Genomic DNA, 12651 nt, shown 5'->3' with positions numbered 1-12651 from the left:
TTGCCTTTCTCCAAGTAAAACAGCAGGATGAAATGCAAAGAAAAATCAGCACACAAAACACCGTATTAGTAACCTAAAAATGTTAATTTTATTTATTTATTTTTAAAGATTTTATTTATTTACTTGACAGAGAGAGATACAGCGAGAGAGGGAACACAAGCAAGGGGAGAGGGAGAAGCAGGCTTCCCGTGGAGCAGAGAGCCCAATGTGGGGCTCAATCCCAGGACCCCGGGATCATGACCTGAGCTGAAAGCAGATGCTTAACCGACTGAGCCACCCAGGCGCCCCTAAAAATGTTAATTTTAAAACTAAATATTATATAATCTCTTTTCTTCAAAGAACATTTTTATTAGTCAGTTTTTCAATTTCTCACACACCAGGATGTATTTTGACACTCAAACTCAAGGCACACAGGGGCGCCTGGGTGGCTCAGTTGGTTAAGTGACTGCCTTCGGCTCAGGTCATGATCCTGGAGTCCCGGGATCGAGTCCCGCATCGGGCTCCCTGCTCGGCAGGGAGTCTGCTTCTCCCTCTGACCCTCCCCCTTCTCATGTACTCGCTCTCTCTCATTCTCTCTCTCTCAAATAAAAATAAATAAATAAATCTTTAAAAAAAAAAAAAAACTCAAGGCACATATCACAAAAATAAAACAATTGTGGTTTTCCAACTACAGAACTGTGATGTATTTTATTAAATGTTTAGAAATATGGCAAAATGAATGAAAACAACTCAAAAAGTAAAAGTGCAATTAAGATATAGATCATAGAAACATTTCAAGAATGCTCTTTGAAATCATTTGACTTTGATACATTTCCTCAATTCTAGGACACCAGTAATTATAAGATGTACCACCAATATAACAACCATTTTTGGGGGGAGGAGCCCCCACATTAAATACATGCTTGGATACAAATAGCTAACTTAGACGTATCAATTTCAAAAACATTAAAATGTAATGTATTCTTCTGGGATGCTGAAAATGTTCTATTTCTGGATCTAAAGGGCAGGTTAGAGTATGTTAAATTTGTGAATATTTATCAAACTGTACACTTGACTTGTATACTTTTTCTGTATCTACATTTAGTTCAACAAAAAAAATTTATGTAATGTACCTACTCCATACACATACAGCTATCAACTAAATGAATTCTTGATCTAAATATGAGAGGTAAAGAGAGCTTTTAAAAGAAAACATTGAAAAGTAACTTCATGACATTGATACAGAGATTTCATAAATGGAAACAAAAAAGCACTAACCAATTGATAAACAGGACTTCTTTAAGATTAAGCACTTTGATTCACCAAAACACCAAGATCCTGGAAGAGCTAGCTACAGAGTAGAATATACCTGCAATGCATATACCTAACAAGACTATAACCAAAATATGTAAAGAACTACAAATCAATATGAAAAAAGTAAACATCCTAATAGAAAAAGGGCAAAAGGCTTAACAGATACTTCACAAAACCAGAAATCCAAATGGCCAATAATATGGGGTCCCTAATATGAAAAGGTACTCAACCTCATTAGTCATCAGGAATATAAAATTAAAACTATAATGCAATACCATTACACACCAGTCCAGAATAACTAAAAATAAAAAGACTGACAATAATAAGTGCTGACAAAGATGCAGAACAACTAGAACTCTCGTACACTGGTGGTAGGAATGTAAATTTGTAAAAACCACTTTCCAAAACTTTAGCAGAATCTATTAAAAATGAACATACCATAACCATGACTTAATAATTCCACTCTAAGGTATAAAACCAATAAAAATGAATATACATGGGGGCGCCTGGGTGGCTCAGATGGTTAAGCATCTGCCTTCAGCTCAGGTCATGATCCCAGGGTCCTGGGATCAAGCCCCACATCGGGCTCCTGGCTCAGTGGGGAGCCTGCTTCTCCCTCTGCCTCTGCCTCTCCCCCTGCTCATGCTCTCTCTCTCTCTATCTCTGTGTCTCAAATGAATAAATAAAAAATCTTTAAAAAAAAAATGCATATACATGTTCCCCCCCAAAAAAGTACAAAAATGTTCATTGCAGGGGCACCTGGGCGGCTCAGTCGGTTAAGCATCTGACTCTTGATCTCAGCTCAGGTCTGGATCTCAGGGTCATGAGTTCAAGCCCTGCACTGGGCTCCACGCCCACACTGAGTATGGAGCCTACATACATACATAAATATGTTCCTTTCGACAAAACAACCAAATGTCCACCAACAGTAGAATGGATAAGCTATGGTATATTCACATAACAGAATACAGCAATGAGAAGAAACAAACTACAACACAATAAGCGTTAATCTCATAATTGTAATGCTGTGCAGAAGCAGCTCAAATTCAGATATACTTTATAATTCTATTTCATGTAGAGTTCAAAAACAGACAAAACTTTTCTACTGTTAGAATACAAGGAACACAGTAAGGGTTGGGGATTCCAGTACTGATATGTTTCTTGAGCTGCGTGCTGATTACATAAATGTGCTTATTTTGTGAAAATTCATCCAGTTGTACACTTCTCTGTATGAATGTCACACTTCTTTAAAAATCTTAGATAAAATGGGGTCCCAACTGGTGATTCAGGATTTCTAATCCTTTCCCACCAGCAACATTCTTCACCCATACTATACTCAGAGATTTAACTAGCAATGGTCCTTTATCACCGCCACTGCTCTTTAGGATTGAAACAATCAATATCTTTGTTCATATTTACTTTATGCCAAGCACTTTAACATTCATTCACTCAAATACTTATTGAATACCTACTATGTACAAAATCTGTGCTGAGTACTTAAGGTACACAAAATGAGCAAGACATTGTTCCTAGCCTCAAGGAGTTCCTAACCTTATAGAAGACCACACTACAGGGGGGCACCTAGATGGTTCAGTCAGTTAAGCATCTAACTCTTGGTTTCGGTTCAGGTCATGATCTCATGGGTCATGAGCAGGGAGTCTGCTTGAGATTCTCTCCCTCTGCCCTTCCCCTCACTCACACGCACACTGTCTCCCTCTTTCTCTCTCTAAAATAAATAAATAAATCTTAAAAAAAAAAAAAGACAACAACCACACATATAGATAACCAAATGAATGTACAGAGATACGCACAGAACATTATGAAGTACAAAGGAACAGCGAAAACAGCCTGGGAGAGGTCAGGCATCAGGACAGCCTTCGTGGAGGTATGAACACCTGAGTCTTTAAAAGAGTAGGAATTATCCAGGCAAAGTGCATTTCAACAGAGCAAACAGCTTGAGTAAAAGCACAGTGTATTTCAAGAAACAATTGCAGTGGCTACATGGTAAAAACAAGGACTGGGATGGGGTAAAAAGGAGTTGGCCAAAGAGATAGGAGCATGCCAAGTCATGAAGAAACTCAGACCTTTTCCAAGGCAAGATGGATCAGTGAGATTTATGCAAAGGAATTATGTGGTCAGACAGATTATTCAGGGAGCGATGTAGAGGATGAACTGAAGGAGGATAAGGCTGGCAGAAAGAAGGCTGGTTAGGAGGCAGTTATAACTGTCTTCACAGAAGACAGTAAGAGCCTGAAATGAAATAAAACCTATAATAAATATAGAGAAAATACAGAGTACAGATACATTATCCTGCTCGTCTAGAGATCACACTTTGAGAACCACTAACCTATGCTAGAGGTCAGCATATTTTTCTGTAAAGGGCCAAATAACAAATATTTTAGGCTTTATGGGCCACAGGCAGTTTCTACTGCACTTCTTGGTTTATGCTTGTTTTTTAAACCCTTTGAAAATTAAAAACCGTTCTTAGCTAGTAGACTTGACCAAGATAAAGGCCGCAGGCTGGATCTGGGCTGTGGGCATAGTTTGCTGATCCCTGCTATACACAGGTAAAGAAGTGAGGATTAACCTTCCTAGGAGATTAAAATGCTACTCCCATATTAGTTCCATACTCAGAAACTTCTCCCTTGGTCCTGACTGCCTACTGAATAAGTCAAATCACTACAATGCATAGCACTCATAGGCATCCATACTCTCTAGCACCAACCTACTACTCCAGGCTCAAGAACTATACCCCAGTCTGAACCTTCCATTCTTATTAAACTGACCTACTTACATTATTTGCCTCTGTATGTTGTGGTGTTCCCCAATGTTCTTTTCTCCTCTCTAACCTACCTAAATACCATTCCTTGAAAGCACAATTCAAATCCTACCCTGAAGTGATTCCATAATCCTCAGAACTCCTAAAAACACTATCTCAATTTATCCAAAATTAATTTGCTGTCTTATGACTTATTTCAAATAAACTGTAAATTCTTTGAAAACAGAGAATAATTTATACTTCTATCAAAAGATCTAGCATATAACAAGAGATAAATAAATGTGAAGACCTACATGTGTATATATGTAACATATATACTTACACACACACACACAATTTTTTTTTCCTGAGCTAGCTATGTAACTGAAGCAAATGTGATTTCACCCTTACTTATAACAGTAACCAAATACTTTAATTCTATGCACATGATCTGAATGCTGTAGGAAGGATAGAATGACAATTCACAATCACATCTGTCTCTCCTATTACTCAAGTTTTTAGGGCTAGTTCACTAGGGGAAACAATAACACAAGTAAAATTTTTCCAGTGGTCAATGTTATCAACGTAGGTACACTGGAATAATGTTAAATAAGTTACTAGACCAAGTCAAAGTTTACTTACCTATTTTTACTTCACTTATTTTTAAAATACAAAATAACCTTTTACAACTACATTGCTTTAAATTCACCCTTTATTATTACTTAAGTTTAAAATCACACATATAGACACACACACACACACCACACTTGCTTTGAATTTTTTTAACAATAACATTCTCTGTAACAATTCACATTATCAAAATGGCATTATTGATTTCATTGAGAATTTAGGGAAATAAGACTGCATTTCAAATTTTTAAGAAAATAGTCCATTTTAGGAATTGTTGAATCACTATACTGTACACCTGAAACTAATAAAACACTGTAAAAAAAAAAAACTGTGCTTACACCAAAAAAAAAGAAAAAGAAAATAGTTCATTTTCATTCACTACTAATAAACAGCTGTAATCAGAGAATGTTTTGAGCTGAATTAAAGGTTTCTTCTTATAATTGAGAACATTACTGAAGACGTCTTTTCAAGTCCAAAGTGTGAACCATGTCTTATTTTACTACCCTAAGAATATTCAAGAATCTATAAAAATTCCTCCAGAATCATTTGCCCAAATTTCAAGGCAAACTACATAAAAAAGTATAAAACACTTCTAGAAAGATATAGAAAACAAAACTAAAAGAAATAAATCAAAGATGGCCATGAAAGTGAAAACTGAGACTTTCTAACCCTTCAAAACACATTGAAGGAAGCAGCTTAGTGACTTGTAACCCAGAAAAGACAATTATGCATTGATAAATTGAATATTAATAATGCACTTAATGGAGGACAAGCCCAGGAGCCAGGGACTCCCATTTCTCAATTCCTGTTCTGCCACTGGCTAGTACAGAGTCTTGGGCACATCCCCATATGTTGAACAAGAAAAGCTTAACTGACATTCTCAGGCTGTGGGAATTGATTAAATGTTTATGAAGTACTTTAGGACCATGAAGGAAAGCCAAATATCATTTGCTTAGTACAAAACGACAGCTACCTGTTAGGCTTGCAAATCCAATCATTATGATTCTTTTGTGTCTTCTTAACATAGCACATCTTCAGTAAGTCAGGAAAGTGCATGTATTTATGAGCCCGTTTAGCAACTTCAGAGAAATGAATTTTCTTCCAAATCTTTGTCGTCTCACAAACCATGTCACTACCCAACCCAACTATTTGCAAAAGGAAACATGATGCGATCCACATTAAAGTTAGGTCCAGTTATTGATAAGCCAATACCAAATGACTGAAAACTATTAGGAATCACAGTAGAACTTTCTTCGTTAACTTACCAGAAATGTGACTCCTGAAAGTAATCCCAGAAAACAGTCGTCCTAACAAAACGTTTATTAAAGGGAAAGTCCCTAGGCTTTCTTACATAAAGAGCTCTAAAATGTTTGTAGACAGTGTCGACAGAAGACTAAATTCGCTCAGACCCTAATCTAATTCGTTAGGTAGTTCCAGCACCTGCTTGGGGTTGAGCGACTAGAGACTGGTGAGGCTGCCGAGCAAAAGTGCTGATGCCATCTCCAGCTGCCCCTTTCCGTGAATGACAGTAACAATGAAAACACTGACAAAAGAGCTGGGAGGCCACCCCAAGCCACGGCTTCGCAATACTTCTACCCTACCCCCAGCATACAGGAGCTGCAAATCCCAGAAAAGGCCCTCCTGCAACAGATCTCACAGGCGGAGACCTTCTCTCTAGTCTGGCAACGGGAAAAAGTACTACCCTGCACTCCTTTCCAGACAGCTGAGCACCTTAAAGGTGAGGGGAACGCTGCCTCTTTCTAAACTGCCAGCGGAAGAGGGAGAAGACTTCCCCGCAGGAGACGGGTGAGCAGAATCGGCCGTGCACACTGCCAGACCGAGAACTGCCCGGGTCGCGGGCGCCTCTCGGACCGCCGGCGGGGAGCAACCGCGAGCACTGGAACGCGCGTCCCTCCCTCGGCTCCGGGTGGGGGAAGCGGGGCTCGGGCGCCGGGCAAACCGTCCTCCCGGGGGTGGCAGCGCTCGGCCGCCCGATTCCCGGGAGCCGGAGGAGGCGACAAGTAGGCTCGGGTCCGGGAGCACCGGGAGCACATTCTTGCCTCGAGCCTGGTCCCGAGGGAGGGCGCATGCTGCCAAGGCGGCGACTCTCCCTCTCGCCCAACTCCGGGGTGAGCGAGAGGGCGACCGGCCCCGGGCTGCCCGGCGGGATGCCACCCGGGTGGGGGAGGCGGCGAGGTCGGCCTCCGGGCCGCTCCCTCCCCACGCGGTCCGCGGCAGGCGGCCGTCCGCGCCCTCGTCCCTCCCGCCGCCGCGCGGGGCCGGGCCGCGGACCTCGGCCGGCCGGGCGCGGGGCCAGGAGGCGGCGGCGGGCTGACGGGCCGGCCGGCCTGGGGCCCTACCTGAGGCTGTGTACCAGCTCCCGGCGTGACTGGCTTCCCGGCAGACCACTCGGTTGGACATCTTGGTGCCTGTGCCGCCTATGGTGCACGAGGATGAATGAGGAGGCGGCGGCGGCGGCGACAGGAGCGGCTCCGCGAGGGGACGAGACACCGCGGGCCCAGCCCAGGAGGAGGCGGCAGCGGGGAGGGGATCAGCCCGGCCCAGGAGGAGGAGGAAGAGGAGGAGGCGGCGGCCCAGGAGGAGGAGATGGCAGCCGGGGCGGTGGCGGCGGCAGCAACAATCACCACAAACTCCGGCCACCGCCGGAAGATGGGGCCCGCGGCGGCTTCACCGAAGCCCGGAAAGCCCTGGCCCCGGCCCCCGGACTCGCCGCTGCTCCCCAGCCGCGGCTGGTTCCGCCGAGCCGCCCCCACGGCCCCCTCCCCTCCCAGCTGGCCTCCCCGAGCCACCGCCGGTGACCCCACCCCCGTGACTCCGCGCCCGCCCCCTCCCCCCACCCCCCGCGGGACTCCCCGCACCCACCCCCACCCCCAGCAGGGCCCTCCTGCCCGCCCGGCCGCCGGCCCGCGGGCCCCGCCCCGCCCCGCTCCTCCTCCAGCCGCGCGGCGAGGTTAACGGCGGAAACCGGACAGGCCAGACGGCATCTGGGGTCAGGCGGCCCCGCGAGGAGGCAGCGGCGGCTACAGCTCCGCTCACACAAAAGCCCAGGGCCGGGGCCTGAACCGGGGAAGGCAGACCCAGAGAAGAGCCAACGCTTCCTTACTCGCCACTCTAACGGGTCCTGCCCACTGAGCATGCCCAGCAGCCGCTGCCAGGCCCGCCGAGGAATCTCAACGTGCACGCTCCGCTCTCCGGGGTTTAGCGGCAGCAGAGGCTGGGGGGGGAGGGGGGAGCGGCTGGGGGGGGAGGGGGGAGCGGCGGGGGGGGGGTGGGAGCAGGACGCAGCCGCAGGGCAAGCCCCCTCCCCCAGCCAACTTCCTTAAATGAAGAGCACCGAGGGCACGCCGATGCGGCTTTCCACGAGGACAGTCCAGCTTGTCCTCCCCGACCTCATCATACACACGAATCTTTGGTGGATTCACACCCCCAAGGTTTCACTCCTAGGGATGCAAGCCTGTGGCCACGTTGGGAAGTTCATTTGTAGAAACAGGCACACGATAGTGTGCCTGTGGTCCCCGCAAATGCTAGTTTTTGCTTCACTGGGCCACCTTTACCACCTAATCTTGGCTCTGACACTGTAAACATTTATCTTGTTTCATTTTATACGGATGTAGGTGCATTGTCTTAACTCCCTAATTAGATTCAAGTGTGATATAGCTAGCCTGTAATTCTCATCTATGAAGAGGGGATAATATATTCAAGGGGTGTCCCTAGGATTACAAGAGTTAATAAATGTAGAGCCTGACAGAGTATGCATACAACAAACATTATTTCCAACCCTTCCTTCTCTTATAAACCCCAGTATTTCACATAAGTGTCAGGAACAAAGAATTCCTTTAAAATTATAGAAGAAGCATAGGAAAGTAGGATATCTTGGACCCCGGAGGAAGTGTTGTTATGAAGTAGACCATTCCAAAACTGGACAGAAAGAGAAACTTGCATGTCTTCAATGAAAGATTTAGGGTTAAAACCATAAATTGTTATATCTGAATTTCATACTAAACATCGTTGGTAGAGTTCAAAGCAGATATCTATCTGGCTGCCTAATACTCAAGTTTCCCTAGTGCCATATATATATATTTTTAATTTACTATCCTGTTCCCACCCCTCCTCCAATTTTTTCAACGTTAAGCCCCAAGGATCTTGTGTGAGATCCCCGGCCTAAAAGCCTGGTCAATTACTGGAATATTTCTGGCTTTCACAACTTTTTCTACAGTTATTAGATTAAATATCCACTGACATGTATTTCTTTACTCAAATTTTAACCCTCTCACTTCACCACTAACCTGCCAAAATATTACATATTATGCAGGAAAAAAAAAAAAAAAAGATGTGCCAAATAGTCGTTTTAAAGATAACAGAAAGGCAGGTTGCAGCTAATGCCACAGGACTCTTCCTAGAGCCCCAAAAATCAGTGGTAAATGATGGCATGGTAAACTGGTAAACTTTTCATCATAAATTTCAAGAAAAGGAAAACTGTTGATATGGTTGATGTGGCATTGATAAGCAGTGATAGCTTTTGAAGTTAATGATTCCTGATTCTGTTTCTATACCCAAAAAAAGGATGGAAGGAACACTGAATACAATGAACTTCATACTTCAGGCTGGTCAAATTAGAAAATCAGATTTGAGTCATGGCTCTGTCCCTCACCAGCGGTGATCATGGGCATCTAGTAATGTAACCTTTTCAAGCCTCAGTCTTCTCATCTGTCAAATGCAAAGAGCAATAATATCTAACTCACAGGCTTGCTGTAAGAATCATTAAGTGAAAATATTCTGAAAACAATTTATAAGCTGTTCTTTGTTTCTTCTTATCATTATCCTCTGCTCCTAGCAACAATCCTAGGACTCATTCCAAACTAGTAACCTAATTTAAATTTAAGCTTCCTCCCTATGAAAATGCTCTGTTGGTGGCTTCTTTCCCCAAAGGATTTTTCTTACTGGTCAAACTCAGCAAAGACCACAATGCCAAGAAAAGTGAAAGGTATTGCTGTTGTTGTTTTAAGATTTTATTTATTTATTTGACAGAGACACAGTGAGAGAGGGAACACAAGCAGGGGGAGTGGGAAAGGGAGAAGCAAGCCTCCCGTGGAGCAGGGAGCCGGATGCAGGGCTCCATCCCAGGACCTTGGGATCATTACCTGAGCCAAAGGCAGACGCTTAATGACTGAGCCACCCAGGCGCCCCAAAAAGTGAAAGGTTAAAAAACCTTCTATTATCTCTAGAATGCTCTCAATATATCCCATCATTATTCCTTCTGTCCATCTTTTTTTAGCTACCTTATTCAAGGATAGACTCTTGAAAGAAATATGTTCAAACTATTCACTTACCTCCCCTAAATTAATGGAGACCCATATAATGCAAAATACTCATTTCATATCCCAGGAGAAGCCTGTTTGGCAATATGTACAATTCCCATGTATTAACAATTTCCATTATATCCACTGGGGATTTGAGTTTGACACTACATAAACATCAGTCATAGCAAAAAGTAAGGAGGAATTCCTCACTAATAAGAGAGTCCCTATAAAGCAGACTTTAATAAATAAAGCACCACTAGTCCCAGAAACCAACATATGTTCTGAAAAAGCATGTCCTATATTCACTGCATCAGTCTATATTAGCAAACAACTAGCACAACCACAATATCCATCAATATGAGACTTGTTACATATGCACCCATTAAAAAGAATAAGCTCTCTATACTGATATAGAGAGCTAAAAAAAAAAAAGGCAGATTGCAGAACAATGTGTAAAGAATGCTACCATTCGTGTAAAAATGAATACTTTAAAAATGTATTCTCATACACTTGCATATACACAGAATACTTCTAGAAGAAAACACAATAAACTGGTAACAGTACTTGTTTAGGTGGCTGAAGTGCAAGGATGGACAAAAGATTTAAAGTTTTGTGTATCTTTGGAATTTTGTGCCATACACATATAGTACCGACACACACACACAAAATACATCCTTAGGCTTGATTTTTGGAATCCACATGGCAATATTAAATTGACCATTTTTATAATTTACTTATCCACAGCGGACAGCTTGAGGAGTCCACTAATTACTAAAAGCCCTATATCCAAAAAATATTCTAGAATAAAACCACAGAGTTTTGAAAAAATCAAAGTTGAGAGACGAGTTTAGCATAAAGATGCTCTTTTGATTTCAATTAAAACTGGTACTTTAAGAAAGACCAATACCATTATGATTTCACTTACATGTAGAATCTAAAAAACAAAAATGAATAAACAAAAAAGCAGAAACAGAAGTTTCTTCCAGAAACTGGAAGATTCCAGTTATGGAATGAGTAAGTCACAGGGATGAGAGGTACAGTATAGGGAATACAGTCAATGGTCTTGTAATAGCGTTGTATGGTGACAGATGGTAGCTACACTTGTGAGCACAGCATAACTTACAGAGTTATTGAATCACTGTGTTGTAAACCTGAAACTAATGTAACATTGTGTGTGTCAACTGTACTTCAATTTAAAAAAAAATAAAAAATAAAAAAAAAACTAGGGGCGCCTGGGTGGCTGAGATGGTTAAGCGTCTGCCTTCGGCTCAGGTCATGATCTCACTGTTCTGGGATCGAGCCCCATGTCAGGCTCCCAGCTCACTGGGGAGTCTGCTTCTCCCTCTCCCTCTGCCTCTCCTGCTTGTGCTCTCTCTCTCTCTCTCTCTCATGCTCTCTCTCAAATAAATAAAATCTTAAAAAAAAAAAAACTAGTACTCTAATCTAGTGTCAAGTTTGCCCTTCCATTATAAGCCAAACTTAATAAGTAATATTTATTAAACACTTAACTATGTACCTGACACTGAGCTAAGTACATATTTAGTGATTCTTAAGATAAAAATTTGCTCACTTCCAATTTTTTTGAATAAATTTTATAAAACTTTTTTCATATTTATTGTTAATATTATTTGGAATCCCCAGAAATGAAATAGCAGAGTTAAAAGATTTTTAAGTTGGGCACCTGGGTGGCTCAGTTGGTTAAGCGGCTGCCTTCTCAGGTCATGATCCCAGGGTCCTGGGATTGAGCCCCGCATTGGGCTCCCTGCTCAGCAGGGAGTCTGCTTCTCCCTCTCCCACTCCCCCTGTTTGTGTTCCCTCTCTCGCTCTCTCTCTGTCAAATAAATCAATAAAAAATCTTTAAAAAAAAAAAAGATTTTTAAGTTTTTTTAAAAGGCTGATAAGAGGTTTTTTTTTTAAAGAAAATTCTTTTTTTTTTAAATGTTTTATTTATTTATTCATGAGAGTCAGAGAGAGACAGAGAAAGAGAGAGGCAGAGGCAGAGGGAGAAGCAGGCTCCCCGCCTAGCAGGGAGCCCGATGCGGGACTCGATCCCAGGACCCTGGGATCATGACCTGAGCTGAAGGCAGAAGCTTATCCATCTGAGCCACCCAGGCACCCCTAAAGAAAATTCTTATTCATTACTGCCTGGCCCTTTTATATCTGGTGACCTATTTTCCACTATTATATTACTTTCCTACTTTCCTAATTTAAATGTAGAGATTTTTAAATAAATAGATTCTCAGTGATAGCCATTTACAGCTTTCAACTTCGTCCCTCATTTCTAGTTTGATGATATGTATCAGGCCTCCAATTTGTTAATGCCTTTTTGGAATCCAGTCCAGAAAAATATCTGGCTATAATATGTTATGCTATCCCTACCACCATTCTATGTTTCTAACAGGAAGTTATCAATCTTAAAATCCCACTATACCTTCTCCTAAATAAAATTTAAGCAAAGGTTCAATATTCTTCCCATAGGATCATCAGAATTAAGTAGACAATGTTGTCATTCTATCCAAACCATTTTTCCTTTTTTCAATTCAAGGTCTCTATTTCCTCTACTTATCTATGCCTGACTTGCTCTACTGGTCCTCCCACTAACCTACCTACCAACGTAATTCAAGAATTCACTCTATAACATATAGGACT

The 12651-nt window shown here is 42.4% G+C and overlaps 1 protein-coding gene and 1 long non-coding RNA gene across 2 annotated transcripts in view; both read right to left on the bottom strand.

Annotated features, from left to right (window-relative positions):
• The window catches only part of MEMO1 (mediator of cell motility 1), a 107123-nt gene extending 99616 nt beyond the window's left edge, over nt 1-7507 (bottom strand). The window contains exon 1 of the mRNA XM_081796977.1: nt 7042-7507. Within this exon, the coding sequence (XP_081653103.1) occupies nt 7042-7102 (61 nt within the window). The 5' untranslated portion in view covers nt 7103-7507. The remainder of the gene's footprint in view (nt 1-7041) is intronic.
• On the bottom strand, nt 2149-6875 carry LOC145715960 (uncharacterized). Its single transcript, XR_014138284.1, has 2 exons — nt 5947-6875; nt 2149-5826 (listed from the first exon to the last, which is right to left on the bottom strand). It is a non-coding gene; the product is annotated as an uncharacterized LOC145715960 (long non-coding RNA).
• Nucleotides 7508-12651: the final 5144 nt, after the last annotated feature.

This window comes from Leptonychotes weddellii, chromosome 10, assembly GCF_054177405.1.
Source record: "Leptonychotes weddellii isolate Sample4059 chromosome 10, ASM5417740v2, whole genome shotgun sequence".
In the NCBI taxonomy this organism is placed as follows: Eukaryota; Metazoa; Chordata; class Mammalia; order Carnivora; family Phocidae; genus Leptonychotes; species Leptonychotes weddellii.
The sequence above is the reverse complement of the archived record's forward strand: the minus strand, read 5'-3'. Positions and strand labels throughout refer to the sequence as shown.